Source organism: Urtica dioica, chromosome 6, assembly GCF_054948205.1.
Source record: "Urtica dioica subsp. dioica isolate 48M chromosome 6, U.dioica_male_clone48M_v1_H2, whole genome shotgun sequence".
In the NCBI taxonomy this organism is placed as follows: domain Eukaryota; kingdom Viridiplantae; phylum Streptophyta; class Magnoliopsida; order Rosales; family Urticaceae; genus Urtica; species Urtica dioica.
The window spans coordinates 3,352,915-3,369,542 of record NC_142761.1 but is presented as its reverse complement, the minus strand read 5'-3'; the positions used below and the strand labels follow the sequence as shown (position 1 = coordinate 3,369,542).

The window sequence follows — 16,628 nt, the reverse complement described above, 5'->3', positions numbered from 1 at the left end:
AGTGATGAATTTATGAAAAAAAAAACATTATATTTATGTAAGGACAAATATGAAATTTTAACACATTATCTCTAGTGCCACCTAATATAATTGGCTATTTTTGTAAAATTTTCCAAACGTGAGTTAAATCCCAATAAGGTGACTTAGTTAGTTACAAAATTAAAAAAAACTTTAGTTGTAATTTTCTATTGAAAAGCTAAAAACCCATTCGTCCCCCACTCATGAGTCATTGGAACTATTTTGTCAAACATTAATAAAACGAAAAGTAATGGACTTTTGAATTTGAAATGATTGATTAATGTATATACTATATACCCATACGATGGATGTAATGATATAAAAAGCGAAGGTTAAGTTAATACCCAAAAAAAAAAAAAAATTAAATACGTCATGAATGAATGATACTAGCTTATTGAAATGTCGTTTTGTAATTTATTGAAAATTTCGGTTAATAAAAATGAGAATAATATATTGTAAAGTAATTTTAGTTAAAAAGAAATGATGGAAGTTTATCAGATATCTTCCTATTATATTACAACAAGCATCAAAAGTAATTCGATATATTCCCTATTAAATAAAGTTAATAATGTGTTACTATAAGAAAACAAAACTATCACGGTGTTTCCATTTTGAAACTTTATTTGTTATGTCTCGAAGGAAAAGAATAAGTCGTCCTCTCATATGGTTATGCAATTAATTTATTGCTCGGAATCACATTCACACAAGACGATTAAATACCAAAAGAAGACAGATCTTGGTTATACTAATTAATAATGTTGATAACGGCTATGAATTTGAGATAAGAGAGATAAAAAGAAAAGAAGAGAATGTAAGAAAAGCCACAAGCTCCACTCTTGGTGGTTCTCAAAGGACCAAAAACCATTTTCCTCCACTCAAACCCACACACCCCTATCTACTTTTCAAAGGCCAAACAAATACTTCTTTTTTTTTTTTTTTTCTCATCAACCAATAATAATAATACATACATACGTTCTTCTCTCACTCCTACACACTCTCTCTCTCTCCGTCTCGCTCTGAAGTCAGTCCTCTTAGATCGCTGGTTCAGTCATTTTTCCGTAACTCGTCGTCAGGTATTATAGAATAAACCATCATGAAATCGTGGGAATTAGGCAAAAAGGAGATTTGTTCATGATATTTGTGGGGATTTATGTAGCAATGGCTGACTAGCTTAATGGTCTTAGTTTTTTTTTTTTTTTTTTTTTTTTTTTTTTTTTTTTGTTAATCGTAAAAAATCTGAGCTTGGTTTTTTTTTTTCCTCCTCTTTTTCTTCACATATTTTCACCAAATGGCCAGTTATATTTTTTTTATATATAACAAAAATGGCAAGTAGTGTTAATAGGCAGATCTTTTTGATGATGTGCTGGTTGACAATATTTGCTGGTTGACAATATTTGCCTAGTTCTAGTTGGAAAAAGAATTTCATAAAAAAAAAAATTATGGCGCGAGTGTACAGTCGATTTTTTTTTTTTTTTTTTTTTTTGGCACTAAAAAAGTCCCAACAAACAGTCACTCTTTCGTAACTAATTTTAAATGGCACAATAGTAGTAACAACCAACCATATTAAAGTTCAATAATTTATGCATTTGACTAATCATGCAATTGTCCTCTCTTCTACTAGTTAGAAAGAAAAAAAAAACCATATTTAATCCTAATGAACATCTAAGTCAAACACTAGAAAAGAAACCAACGAGTGGAATGTTGTTATAGGGGAAAAGAAAAAAGATGGCACAGATTTTGGCACCATCGTCAACGCAATGGCAAATGAGGATGACCACAACAAAGAGCCATTTGGGGTCAAAGCTGTTGAACTCAGTTGTGTTGAAACAGAGCAAGAGAACAACGAAATGCTCAAAGCTGAGAGTTTTGAGCGTCAAGTCGGAGCACAGCACGGTGAACAGGCTCGAGGATTTGCTCAACCTCGATATCACTCCTTTCACCGATAAAATCATCGCCGAGTACATTTGGTAACCACTATTCACTTCCATATGATTTTTTGATGATGCAAAGATCCTTTAACAATCAACATGGTAAAAATGTCTCTTTGTATGAGTAGCCTAATATTATTTTATTTTGTTGACCAGGATCGGAGGGACGGGAATCGACGTGCGTAGCAAATCGAGGGTACGTGATTAAAGGGTCTTTCATTTCCTTTTTGAGTATATATATATATATATTTTCTGTGTGTGTGTCTGTATAATGGTTGTGATTTTTGTATTTTGTTTTAGACCATATCAAAGCCTGTTGAACACCCTTCTGAGCTTCCGAAGTGGAACTACGATGGGTCGAGCACGGGACAAGCCCCGGGTGAAGATAGTGAAGTAATTTTATAGTAAGATCTTCAACATCACTACAAAAAAAAAAAATCACTTTTTTTTTTATTTGATTCAACCATACTACAACACGGGTTCGATAAAAATTTCTCAATTTTTTTAATTTTTTTTGCAGCCCTCAAGCAATCTTCAAGGACCCTTTCCGCGGCGGAAACAACATCTTGGTTAGCATTTAATTAACTGATTTATTTTTGCAATGAAAGTACTCGAGTTAAATTTATTTATTAAAATAAATAAATCGTGTAATAGGTGATCTGTGACGCTTACACGCCGGCCGGTGAGCCAATCCCCACAAACAAACGCGCCAGGGCTGCCGAGATATTCGCCGACAAGAAGGTCGTGGATGAAATTCCATGGTAATACACTTTATATACACTATATATATCATATAAAACTTTACTTTCGGAGAAAGAAGAATGGAAATACATTGAAATGTGACAATTCTTGTTCAAGGTTTGGGATTGAACAAGAGTACACTCTGATGCAATCAAATGTCAAATGGCCTTTGGGTTGGCCCGTCGGAGCTTACCCGGGTCCTCAGGTACCGAACAAAATCATTTCATTCGTTTTTCATTTCAATGTCAATCTTTTTTAGATTAAATTTAAATTTTGTTTTATTTGTTTTTTTAGGGTCCATACTATTGTGCTGCGGGGGCAGATAAGTCATTTGGCCGCGACATCTCGGACGCTCACTACAAAGCTTGCCTTTACGCCGGCATCAACATTAGTGGGACCAATGGTGAAGTTATGCCTGGCCAGGTTATTATTATAATTATTATTATTTTTTCAAAAAAATACTTTGTAACTATTTGGCGTTTGTGATTTCCGATCAATCTTTAAATGTTGACTTATTTATTTATCTTTTGGTTTGTAATTATACCAGTGGGAGTACCAAGTTGGTCCGAGTGTGGGAATCGAAGCCGGTGATCACATCTGGGCTTCGAGATACATCCTAGAGGTAAATTTTATTTTTATTTCTATTATAATTAGTCCTAAAAAAAAAGTAGAGTCCTGAGATTCCTTGGCCGTTAAGTTTTGTGAAAAAATAAATGTTCTCTCATGTTGTGACTACAGAGAATCACTGAACAAGCTGGTGTGGTTCTTACTCTTGACCCGAAACCAATTGAGGTAATTTAATTTTGTCCAGAGTTCTTTAGCTTTAAATTTAGAAGGAACTTTTGAATTTTAACGTTTTTGTTCTTGAGTTTACTTCTCTTCTTTGCATTGTCAGGGTGACTGGAACGGCGCGGGATGTCACGTCAACTACAGGTAATTGAGAAATAATTTTTTTTTGGGACCAAATATAGAAAGATAATAGTAGCTTAGATGCTAAGAAAGTAGGGTTTTTTTTTTTTTTTTTTTGCAGTACGCAGACGATGAGAGAGGAAGGAGGGTATGAAGCTATTAAGAAGGCGATATTGAATCTCTCTCTGCGACACAAAGAGCACATCAGCGCTTACGGTGAAGGGAATGAGAGAAGATTGACCGGAAAGCACGAAACCGCGAGCATCGACTCCTTCTCTTGGGTATGCATACACAATATTGATTCCTTACAATGCTGGCCTTGCTTCTCAAGTAATCATAAAAAAAACGGCTATTTTAGTACATTTGTGTGTGTGCGCGCGCGTGCGTGAGAGAGAGAGAGAGAGAGAGAGAGAGAGAGAGAGTCTACACAATATTGATTCCTTACAATGCTGGCCTTGCTTCTCAAGTAATCATAAAAAACGGCTATTTTAGTACATTTGTTTGTGTGAGAGAGAGAGAGAGTCTACACAATATTGATTCCTTACAATGCTGGCCTTGCTTCTCAAGTAATCATAAAAACGGCTATTTTAGTACATTTGTGTGAGAGAGAGAGAGAGGGAGAGAGAGAGAGTCTAACCGTGGTTGTGGTTTGTTTCCTATGTGTAGGGTGTGGCTAACCGTGGTTGCTCGATCCGTGTGGGGCGTGATACCGAGAAGAATGGAAAAGGTAATTTCTTTGGAGTATTTTATTTTGTTGTTTTTATATTCATACTACAAAATAATGTTCTCATTTATTTTTTCTTTTTCCGCAAGACAATACACTTTAATTTTTTATTATGCAAATTTTTATCCTCACATTTCGAAAATCTTGCAAATTTATACCCTTTTAAAATATTACTACTTGTCACCTAAAACCATTTGCAAATTATACAATTGTGTCCTTTAAAAATCTTGTAAATTTAACCTCACTTTTAAAAAAATCTTGCAAATTTATACCCTTTAAAATTTTTACTATTAAAACGGTACGAAAAATTTATACAATTAATATTATTCTTATAAGACGAGGTAAATTTACATATAACTGAAAAATGAGGGTATAACTTGTAAATTGACAAGGATATTATTTTGGCTTTAAATTGAAGTGTTAGGGATAATGATATTATTTTTCCACGATTAAAAAGTAAAGGCATTACTACTTGACACCTAAATCCATTTAAGAGAGATTAATATTGTCGGATTTTGTTTTACAAGTAATAATTCTTTTTTCAAGGACAAGGTAAATTTACATATAATTGAAAAATGAGGGTATAATTTGCACATTTGAAAAGACTAGGGTATTATTTTGGCTATAAATTGAAATGATAGGGATAGGGTATTATATTTCCACAATTAAAAAGTGATTAGGTAATATTTTGCAGAAAAAATGAAAATTCTTTTCTTTGCATGGTAGTTAATTTTTGTTGGTTGGTTAATTTTGTGAAGGTTACTTGGAAGATAGGCGACCGGCTTCAAACATGGACCCATATGTCGTGACCGGCCTCTTGGCAGAGAGCACAATTCTGTGGGAGCCGACACTCGAGGCCGAGGCTCTCGCTGCTCAGAAACTCGCTATGAAAGTCTGAGAAATCGGATTATCGAAACAACAAAAAAGATTGAAAACTTTTTTTTTTTAATTTTTTTTGGTCCTCATTTTCTAGATCCCTTAGGGAAATGTACTTGGTGTAAATAAAGGGCTTTGGAGTGATTATTTTTCATTCTTGGCCAATTGTGTAAAAATGGTTTCTCGTTCGGAGGAATCTAGGCATATTAGAGGGCTTTTTTTTTCGTCGGGATAATTCACTTGATATTTTTAATCCGAATCCGCATTTAAAGACTTTTGTCATTAATTTTCTAAAGTACTTTTCTTTATGCTATTGTTATCGTGTTGGGGTTCATATTCTATACTACCAATATTTTATGTGTAATGTCAAATTTTGACTATTTTACTTACAAGTTAAAACTTTAGCCATTTCACTTAAAAATCTTAAAACCTTCTGATTTTCCTAATCGGTTATATATATTTATTTATTTTAATAACAAGAGGTTTTTCATTAGAAAATAGGTAGAACACACACCAAACTCCTTAAATCAAAGTAAACTAAGACCTTAGAATGATCTTCCTAAAAAAAAAAGACTTGAATGATTCAACATTATAATCGGATGATAGCACACCCGTGTGTAAGCTTCCAAGTGTCGGGAGAACAAAATACACTAAAATTAAAACGACATCATGACTTGTTAACAAATTTCTCAAAGGTTGATGGAAGAATCCCATCACATGAGGACCATCCCACCGAGAAATGATGTTCGAGTACATGTACGCCCAAAACTCTAAATGAAAAACCTGAAAGATCGTTATTCCATATCCTGAACAAAAATCCGCACTTAAAATGTGAAAATTCCAACCCAAATTCAAAATATCATAAAAAAAAAAATCCAAGATATGAATATAGTTGTGGCCATTTGGACGGAACCTAAGTTATGTTCCGTCCAAACTGGAAATCTAGTTCCACGTGGAACGGAATGTTATGTTCCAAACGTGGCTGGAATGTTATGTTCCAAACATTTTGTTACACTTTTAAATGTATTTTACTAGGAATCTAAATTGAGATAATTATCTCCATTGAATTGTACTCAATTTATTCTCATATAAATATTTTTCCATGTCAAATGCCAAAAGATAAGTCACTATATTTTCAGAACTTTATTCTAAGCCAGCAAAAAGAAACCTAATTTTTAATTTATTTTATTTTTACTTTAGCTCTTGTGATTCGTTCCCTTTTCTTTAGGCAAGCCTTGCAAACGAAAGGAATTCAAAGCTTTTCTTGGGTTCAAAGATATCCATTATTTATAAAAAGAATAATAGATTACAAGGCAATATTGCTGTGTGTATATATACATTCACATCTTCATATTTTCTATGAAATCAACAGACGCCATGGTTTCTAAAGGATCAAAACCAGCAGCTTCAGTGCTTTTAGCGATCAATCTTTTTCTCTATTTCATTGTGATTATACTTTCTTCATGGGCTATCGGCCATGGAATTGAAAGGTCTCAATCAGGTAAATTACTTATTCAACATGAAAAGTTATAGGTAACGTTACAAAATATATTGCTACAACTTAGATTGTATATTTGTTATTTTATATTCCATTTTTTATATTCTATACACGTAGACTTTATTTAATTGATTTTGTTGTTGTTTAAATTTTGTAGCTTACGGTTGGCATGCGAAAATATTTCCGATATACTTTCCAATTGGAAATATGGTGACCGGTTTCTTCGTAATTCTATCTCTCATCGCCGGAGTTGTGGGCTTCACAACTTCGCTCACCGGACTTTACAACGTCAACATTTGGAACGGTGCAAATTTGCACTCCGCCGGGGCTTCCTCTCTCATAAGTTTGGCACTAACTCTCCTAGCAATGGGGTAACAAAATTTAAATATATATCCTAATTCATTGATGTTTGTAATTTATGATTTAATTTGAAGATTGAGGTGTATTTTGGTTTCAAAATTAATTTGATTGAAAGTAATATTAAATTATCGACTTTGTAACGAATTCGACTGCATTCATTGTATGTCAAATTTATCAAGAAAAATTATATGAAATAACCAAAGTTTTTTTTAGCAAAATAGTCCAACTCTTATTTTGTCAATTTTTTTTTTTTTATATACCTTTAATAAATTTTTAGACCAACTGTATACCAGCAACTTACCACTTTCAATGAATTTATTGATAGGGCCAAATAAATTTTAATGAAACCGTTATGAAAAAATTGACTATTTCATTAATTTTAGACAAACATAAACTATTTTGCAATTTCATTAATTTTAATTTGCTAGTTGCTAGAACACCCAATTCCCTTTTATTATCTGGTTAAATGAATCACTGTAAAGAATTTAAAATCTAAATGTAATAAGTTGCTGGTTAGGGCTGCTTTTTTTTTTTTTTTTTCTTTTTTTTTCTTTTTTTTTTTGTTAAGGAAGTTAGGGCTTATTTTCTAGTTTCCAGAGTTAGATTAAGGATAATTTATAAAGTTTGTTTGATGATGAATTCTTACAGATCCAATCAATAGTGCAATGTCATTTATGTCTATTAGATTAGTAATTCAAAGAGTATTTGTGTTAATTATTCTTTTTTTGTAATATCATTTGATTTTGTTGCTGTTCACATTTGTAGATTCGCTTGTAAAGAGATTGAAGTTGGCTGGACGGACACAGAGTTCAAGTACGAATCTAATCTGGTAAGTTCTTTGGCAAATGAAATATTATTAGTATTTTGTGGTGAAATAACTCATTTATGGTGACAATGAATTTGTGTACTGTTTCTAATACAGAGGACTCTAGAGGTATTTACTATAATTGTGAGTGCAACACAATTATTTTCAACTTTTGCCATCCAAGCCGGAGTTGAAGAAGCCATTTCTCATGAAAAGTTCAGAGCTGGAAGAGTTTAAAATCCTCAATATATTTTATTCTTTGAGTGACCCTTCAAAAAAAAATTATTATTCTTCGAGTGTATACATAACTTGTTTTCTTCTTAATTTTTATTTGTATCTCTGTGTGTGAGAATTCATATTAAAGTCTCGTTGTTTAGTATATATATATATACTGTCTTTTTTCCTTATTGGAAAAAATTGCTTGAATATCTGTGGAATTTGTCAACATTATAAAATATGAAATTTTGTATTATCAAGACTGTTTATATTATTATTATCTATTTCAAATACGCATTTGGATTAAATATGTTTTACATTTATTAGAAATATATAAGATCATTTTTTCATTAATAAATATAGTTATATATAGTGAAATTTGTTGTCACTAGCCCATTTTACACTTCTTATTAGAGAAATAGCCCAAGTTTAATTTAATTAAGGAATAACCAATTTTTTCTTAGCAGACAATTATACCCTTCGCGAATCAGTTAATTAATTAACAGACTGAATTGAGTTAGGTTAATTAATTAACTGAATATTTAGATTGGAAATTCACAAAAAAATTATAAAAATCAAAACTTAAATCAATTCATATTCAAAGCATTCAATTAATTAACCTAATTCTTAATTCAATCAATTAGTAAATTAACTTTACTCACAAAAAAATCAGAACCTAAGCTAATTCTTAATTCAATCAATCAGTTAATCAATTAACCTAACTCAATTAAGTCAGTTAATTAATTAACTGATTCGCGAATTAGCACTCAATCAACAAAATAGCTCAACAATTCAACAAACCGATCGATCGAGGGTAGATAGAGCCGTAACGGACTCAACAGCTCATGGACGGAAGATCAGAGGCGACTTTCTCTGTATCGCCGCTCCGGAAAAGACGGCTACCGAAAACCACGAACCCAACAGCGTGACCAGCGACGACGACAAGGAAGATGCCGCTGTTAAAGGACATGATGGCGAGCATAACGAGGTAGGCGAGGCCGACGCGCAGCACGTGGAGGAGCGTCTGGGCAAGGGCGCGCCGGCGGCGGAGGAGCACGAGTGGAGAGTCACTCGGTGACGATGGCGGGCGCGAAGACGAAGACGAGAGCGAGGAAGTACATGGGGGTAATTTAGGTAGTTTAGGTTAGTTGGACTATTCCCTTAATTTAGGAGAACTTTGACTATTCTCCTAATATTAATGGGCTGATTGAGTTAGTATACAAAATAACCCATATATATATGCGTCAGATATTACGTACTCAAATCAGTCGATTATTAGTTTTTCAGCAAAAGAAATGCATTTATTTCATCGAACTATTGAAAAAAAATAAAAAATTAAGTCCAGTGAAATCCAATGAATTTCTTACCTTGTTGTTGTTGTTTTTTTTTTTTTTTTTTTTTTTTTTTTTTTTTTTTTTTTTAATCAAATTTTCTATGAGAAACGGAAAATTTTCATATAAAACCAGCAAAATTTCTACCTTTTTAGTAAAGGATAGTCATAGATCTAGCTACTAAAACAATTTGATAGTGAGAATTAAATTTTTTAGCTACTCTTTACAATAATAATTATTTTATAGTTATCCTAATAATAATCCTCACCCGACTCTTTCTAGAATGAAATAAATAGAATCTACCGATACAAATTCAAAATTTTGGGATAAAATGAAAAATCCAATTAAACCAGACTTGATGGTCAGTATCGACAACTGACATTTTTTTAATAATTGACTTAAAGATTATAATTCTACAAGCCGAAAAGTAAAACACCAAAAAATAAAAAGACGATGATGATTTAAATTCTTTAACATTTTGGACAAGTTTCTCATTTTGCTCCATCATTTTTTTATATTCTTCATCAATTTTTAGTTTTCTCTTTGTTTTTCACACCCAAAAATTTTCTAGATAAATTACAAGTGACTTTTTGATCGTTCCTATTTAGATTAAATGTATTCATACCAAAGGTTGTCGTTGGCTAATTAGAAAATGACAATGATGACGTAAAATTATGACCTTCTTCTGAAAATGTATTGCATTATTATTAGTAAATTTCTCAATTTCTTTCAGGATGAGCCACACGTGATCGAATTTGAAGCATCTCTTGTATAATGCAACAATTGAAGAACAAAACGATGTGTAGATTTGAGTAATTATTATTTATTTGTAATATGTTATTTGGTTGTTATACTATATTTTAGATTTTATTACCGTTATAACCATGTTTGAATTGACTATGGTAAGGCAAAGCTTATGTTAGTAACATGTAATCAATACAAATATATCGCTTGTGTTGTCGACGAAAATCGGCAACGTGGAAAGCATCAGGCGGTTCGACCCAAGGTCGGACCAAGTGGCCGCACCCGAGTCAAGTGTGGGAACTCGAAATCTCGAGTGTCGTTCACCTAGCCCAGAGGCATTCGCTGATGAGAAAATGGAGTGAATGGGGGGTGACTGCGTTTCTTGTGAGCTGCATACGTACTCGAGTTGCGGGATCAAGTCATGACGTAGTTCAATGCGTGTGCATACACTGTTTGAGGCGCAGAGCTTAAAGGGTGTGCTCGATAGAGGAGACGGAGCGCAAAGGAGTCCTCGACGACGTCTCGGGACTCTAGAATCGAGTGACCCGAAAGAGAATGTGTGTTTTCTCTTTCGGAGATGAGAGAGATTCTCAGTGGAGAATTTTGGGCGCAGTTGTATGTGTTGCAAATGAAGGAGATTCTCAGTAGAGAATCCCGGGCGCAGGCGTACACGGGAGATTAAGCACTCGATTAGAGAAACTGTGTGCAGAAAGTCTCTGACAGCATTTCAGAACTCTAAGAGCAAGTTAACTTGATGATGAATGGATATGTCTCTCTCCCTCACTGAGAATGTGTATTTATAGTGGATTAATGGAGACCTAGGAGGGCCTCTGGATGCAATTTCAGGAGCGCATGGTGGAATTGTGCGTGGTTGCGACGCGAGAAAGCACGGGCTCGCCTTGAGCCCGTATTAAGTGGGCCTTAATGAGCTTTTTCGTAGTCCGGTCCGTTAGACCTTCGAATTCGAAATTCGACGCGAGATTCTTCGTAAGTCACGAGAAATTTAATAATTCCGAAACACTGACAACAACTTGCATTTTTTATTTGAATTAATGAGAATGCAATTACACTATCTCCGAAACCCCTTATAGAGAAACTTCTTTCTCAATTATCGTCTACATCACGATGTCGATTCTATAAAAAAGAAGAACAAAAATTTCATCTAGAAAAATAAAAATATCTTGGGAATAGAGTAGTGACGAATTAGCGAGAAGCATCAAATGGGAAGGACTTATTTTAAACAGAATTTGGAGAAATAAATTGGCATCTACAGAAATATATTTAGTTCGAGCTTTGTGGTTAATCTATCTAAATATATTTAGAGCACCTTATGCAACTTTTTTTTAGGGTACCATGCGGTGCGTGCAGTCCCGATTCAACGAGATAATTTAATACTTTATAAGTAATTTGGTTAAAATGTACGTAGTTTTATAATATTTTTAATTCTGCAGCCAGGATAAAAAGATATTAGCGTATTTAAGTGAAATTTCTCATGTTATTTTTCTTGCAAAGATACTTGTAGCTCAAACAAAGCTTTGGGGCTTTGTTGGAAACTCTGTAGGAGAATTACAAAAATAATATTTTTAAAGGGTAACATTTAAAAAAATAACTGCTATTTTTAAAACGTAAATAATTATTTTCTTTCTAAATTTAAATTTAAATAGTAATTAAAAAAATTTAGAAAAAAAAAATCAAAAAAGCGACCTACTATTCACAACTTAAAAATTAAAATCAGCTTTTTAAATATGTCCTTTTCGTTATAATCTCATGAAAAAAAGTAGGGAAACTTGATAAACCAAGCATTGTGTGACACACCATTTGAAAATAAAACCATATTTTGGTAGTCTTAGGAAAACCAAGCATTTTTAGTGATGAAAAGTCATAAATGCCCTTACTTATTTTCTTCCTTCATCAGAGTACATGAGTTCCCAATTAAATCAGTTTAACAAAATAGAAAAAAAAGGGGAGCAAAACCCACACCCACGCACGGCGAACCCACGGCAAACCCCCACGCACGGCAAACCCCCACGCACGAATGGGTAAGTTTCGATCCCTAATTCGACGATATTTTGTAAGAGATTTGTTTGATTTCCTGAAAAAAAAAAGAGTTTGGGTTCGTCATGTGGGATCCAGGAAAAAGTTCGAATTTGTTATCTGTAATTTCGAACTTTATAGCTGTTATTTCGATTGTATTTCGAAGCTTACGATGCCCACGCCCTAATTCCTTTAAACTCAAATTTTTTGGGCCTTCTATGTAGTTAACTAGTTGAGAGAAGAAAAATGGGTAAGTTTCGATCCCTAATTCGATGATATTTTGTAAGAGAGTTGTTTGATTTCCTGAAAAAAAGAGTTTGGGTTCGTCATGTTGGGTTCAGGAAAAAGTTCGAATTTGTTGTCTGTAATTTCGAACTTTATAGCTGTTATTTCGATTTCATTTCGAACTTTTTAACTTGTACAGATTTGACTTCTAATGTATACTTTTTAACTTCTTAACAGGTTCAAACGTTAATATATGTTGTTTATTTTATGGTACTTGGGTGAACAAAGGTATAAAATGGGAATATACTAATGAATCGCGATTCGAACTGCGTGCACTCGCGAAAGACATATCTCGGGCGGAGCTATTAATCGCTATGTACGAAGCTTTTTGTGTCGATGAGTCGTTATACGATTTGAAACTTGAAGCTGCGTATGTTTGGGCTGGAAGACTCTGAAATCTATTACGTAATGAATTTCAGAGTTTTCAGTTATTTTATGTAATGGATTTTAGAGTTTTCAGTTATTTTATGTAATAGATTTCAGAGTTTTCAGTTATTTTATGTAATGGATTTCAGAGTTTTAAGTTATTTTATGTAATGGATTTCAGACATTTCAGGTTATTCAAGTGATGAATTTCAGACATTTCAATTATTTTTTGTAAAAGATTTCAGAGTTTTCAGTTAGTTTATGTGTTTGATTTCAGACATTTCAGGTTATTCATGTGTTGGATCTTAGACATTTCAGGTTATTCATGTAATGTATATCAGAGGTTTCAGTTATTTTATGTAATGGATTTCAGAGTTTTCAGTTATTTTATGTAATGGATTTCAGACATTTCAGTTATTTTTTGTAATGGATTTCAGACATTTCAGTTATTTTTTGTAATGGATTTCAGACATTTCAGTTAGTTTATGTGTTTGATTTCAGACATTTCAGGTTATTTATGTGTTGGATTTCAGACATTTCAGGTTATTCATGCGTTGAATTTCAGACATTTCAGTTATTTTTTGTAATGGATTTCAGAGGTTTCAGTATACATTACAAACCCAAATTTCCTCCAAAAAACTAGTATCCAAAACTACCAAAGTAATTATCAGTAAACATTAGAAGGCATAATGAGATGAGGCATTGGTCTTCCAGCCCAAACATACGCAGCTTCCAGTTTCAAATCGTATAACGACTCATCGACACAAAAAGCTTCGTATATAGCGATTAATAGCTCCGTCCGAGATATGTCTTTCGCGAGTGCATGCAGTTCGAATAGCGATTCATTAGTATATTCCCATTTTGTACCTTTGTTCACCCAAGACCATCAAATAAACAACATATATTAAAGTTTGAACCTGTTAAGAAGTTAAAAAGTATACATTAGAAGTCAAATCTGTACAAGTTAAAAAGTTCGAAATGAAATCGAAATAACAGCTATAAAGTTCGAAATTACAGACAACAAATTCGAACTTTTTCCTGAACCCAACATGACGAACCCAAACTCCCTTTTTTTTTTTTTTTTTTTTTTTTTTTTCCAGGAAATCAAACAACTCTTTTACAAAATAAAATATCATCGAATTAGGGATCGAAACGTACCCATTTTTCTTCTCTCAACTGGTTAACTACATAGAAGGCCCCAAAAATTTGAGTTTAAAGGAATTAGGGCGTGGGCATCGTAAGCTTCGAAATGCAATCGAAATAATAGCTATAAAGTTCGAAATTACAGACAACAAATTCGAACTTTTTCCTGGATCCCACATGACGAACCCAAGCTCTTTTTTTTTTTTTTTCAGGAAATCAAACAAATCTCTTACAAAATATTGTCGAATTATGGATCGAAACTTACCCATTCATGCGTGGGGGTTTGCCGTGCGTGGGGGTTTGCCGTGCGTGGGTGTGTGTTTTGCTCCCTTTTTTTTCTTCTATTTTGTTAAACTGATTTAATTGGGAACTCATGTACTCTGATGAAGGAAGAAAATAAGTAATGACATTTATGACTTTTCATCACTAAAAATGCTTGGTTTTCTTAAGACTATCAAAATATAGTTTTATTTTCAAATGGTGTGTCACAATGCTTGGTTTATCAAGTTGCTACGAGAATCAATTTCAACGTAATTCTGGCGATTAGGATATTAAACATTTCAGAAGTGCGATTATCTTTTTATTAAAACTTCCAGAAAGAAAGTCCCTATATATATATCATCGGTGCTTTCATTGTTGTCCATCGGGAATTTGGACTCACGCGATGAAGAATGAAGAGGTTGTTGCTTTTAAGGAGGCCATGGAAGCGCGTTTGGAAGAGCACTCAGAGCTCCGATCAGCCGCGTCGGACCAGATCTCCGGACACGTCACGCCGACTCGCGAAGCAAAGCGAAAGCGAATTACTTCGTCTCTCTCCCCAATCCCTTCAGGTAGGTCTCGATTCCTCCTTCCGGAATATGAATTTCAGTTTTGAATTTTGATTTCGGGCTTTGGGAATGGGGAGTTAATGAGTTATAAATATGGATGCACATGATATTCTCAACTTTCCCGAATAATGAATTATGAAAAACAGAAAAAACTGTAAACTTTAAAACAGAAAAAACAGCAATGGAGTGGAAATGTTGATTATAATACTGTTTGAATTACATTGTTTCTGCAACTTAGATATGAACAAGTGCTTGGAATTCGAGAACCTTCCCAGAGAGATCGTGGCCGAGATCATGTCCCGATTACCGACCGAGTCGCTAATGCAGTTCAAATGCCTGAACAAGTCATGGTACTTTGTGATCCGATGCTTTGTCAACGACCCGGGATTCGTGGCCAAGCACCAAAGCCGAGCCGAGGCACACCCGGCTTTTCTTCTCTTCAACGAGCTTCCCATTTGCCGCGGCCGCCTCCGAAACTCGAACTCGAGAGATGAAGATCATACTGTGGTACGGCCTCAGAGAATATTCTCGAAGTTTATCACTGACTTTGTCGAAACCGCCGGCGAGGAAGGAGAAATCCGGTGCGTGACCAAAGATATCGACGTTTCTCATCTACCGAGCTCTCTCATTAGACAGAGAATGGCAGGCGATCTCGAAGTCTACCACTGCAATGGTGTCGTCTCGCTAACAAAAGATCGTCGGGCTCTGACTCTTTACAACCCGGTGATGAACGCGTTTTCCACTTTCAAACCGAAGTCGGACGTTAAAATCAACAGAGAAATCGAGATCCTCGCTATGGGGTTCGGGAGCGACTCTGGGGCGACGAGCTTTAAGTTCGTCCGGATTCTGAGCTCCATGAAAGCCCAGGTTTACGATCCGGGCAACTCCGATAATTCGTGGCGGGAGATCGAATTCTCGGTCTGCAAGAACAAGTTCAAGTATGTTATCCGACACGTGTGTGTGAGAGGGTATATCTTCTGGTTGTTAGAGTTCCCCGACAGTTCAGGTCGTTGCTCGTGCCTGTGGTTCGACGTGGCCGGAGAATCGTTCCAAATTGTGGCTCTGCCGGAGGAGACCAGAGCAAATGAGTTTGGAGTCACGAGGCTCGCAGCTCGAGAGGGTTCGCTCTGCTTGCTCTCTTATTCTTACCCGAGGAACGAACCTATGGACTTGTGGGTCATGGAAATCGGCGATGGGTCATTTTCTTGGAGGAAGTGGATGAGAATTGAGTGCTTGCCATTGGGGTGTTGGTCACCGATTACGTTTTGGAGGTCTGACAAGCTTCTGATAAGTACCGGTTTGTTTGACGTTACGTCTTACGACATTCACAGGAAGGACTACAAGAAGCTATCTATGAATTGGGTTTTGAGTCATATTCATTATCTGGGCCCTTTTGTCAACAGTCTGGCTTCTATGAAGTTGATGATGAAATATGCTCGATGAATGACGATGAGAAGTTGCAGGTTTTTTTTTTTTTTTTTTTTTTTTTTTTTTCCGAGGGGTCTGAGTGCAAATTAAATATTAGGAGATTATACTTTAAAAGCTTAATGCGTATCAAAAGAAAGAAAAATCATGGGTAAAAAAAAGTAATAACATCATCTTTTTTTTTTAGTCTCCAATTATTATTTTTTAATGAGTGAGCCACTCCTGAAGTATTTAAATCATGTTACATGTATGTGAATGCCATCATGGGTACAGAATGTATTAATTCTTCATCCAAAGGAATCACAGTCCAAACTAAAATGAGCCCAGCATTTCCTTGCATTTTTTTTTAGGAAAAATGATACGAAGTAGCCAATTCAAACGATGACTTTTGCAAAATA

At 34.5% G+C, this 16,628-nt stretch overlaps 3 protein-coding genes across 3 annotated transcripts; all 3 read left to right on the top strand.

The window, feature by feature from the left end:
- The first annotated feature begins 925 nt into the window (after positions 1 to 925).
- On the top strand, positions 926 to 5,509 carry GS2 (glutamine synthetase 2). The gene is made up of 14 exons (XM_089617279.1): positions 926 to 1,091; positions 1,729 to 1,985; positions 2,103 to 2,142; positions 2,247 to 2,350; positions 2,467 to 2,515; positions 2,601 to 2,707; positions 2,805 to 2,892; positions 2,982 to 3,110; positions 3,235 to 3,309; positions 3,426 to 3,479; positions 3,583 to 3,620; positions 3,718 to 3,877; positions 4,263 to 4,323; positions 5,079 to 5,509. The coding sequence occupies exons 2-14, from the start codon at positions 1,744 to 1,746 to the stop codon at positions 5,216 to 5,218; spliced, it is 1,287 nt and encodes a 428-aa protein (XP_089473405.1). The 5' UTR covers positions 926 to 1,091; positions 1,729 to 1,743; the 3' UTR covers positions 5,219 to 5,509.
- Positions 5,510 to 6,523: 1,014 nt separating this feature from the next.
- LOC149392955 (AWPM-19-like family protein) lies at positions 6,524 to 8,287 on the top strand. The gene is made up of 4 exons (XM_089617524.1): positions 6,524 to 6,697; positions 6,852 to 7,065; positions 7,820 to 7,883; positions 7,977 to 8,287. The coding sequence occupies exons 1-4, from the start codon at positions 6,556 to 6,558 to the stop codon at positions 8,094 to 8,096; spliced, it is 540 nt and encodes a 179-aa protein (XP_089473650.1). The 5' UTR covers positions 6,524 to 6,555; the 3' UTR covers positions 8,097 to 8,287.
- Positions 8,288 to 14,493: 6,206 nt separating this feature from the next.
- LOC149392954 (putative F-box protein At3g23260) lies at positions 14,494 to 16,296 on the top strand. The gene is made up of 2 exons (XM_089617508.1): positions 14,494 to 14,808; positions 15,044 to 16,296. Exons 1-2 carry the CDS (start codon positions 14,643 to 14,645, stop codon positions 16,246 to 16,248), a joined length of 1,371 nt encoding a protein of 456 aa, XP_089473634.1. The 5' UTR covers positions 14,494 to 14,642; the 3' UTR covers positions 16,249 to 16,296.
- Positions 16,297 to 16,628: the final 332 nt, after the last annotated feature.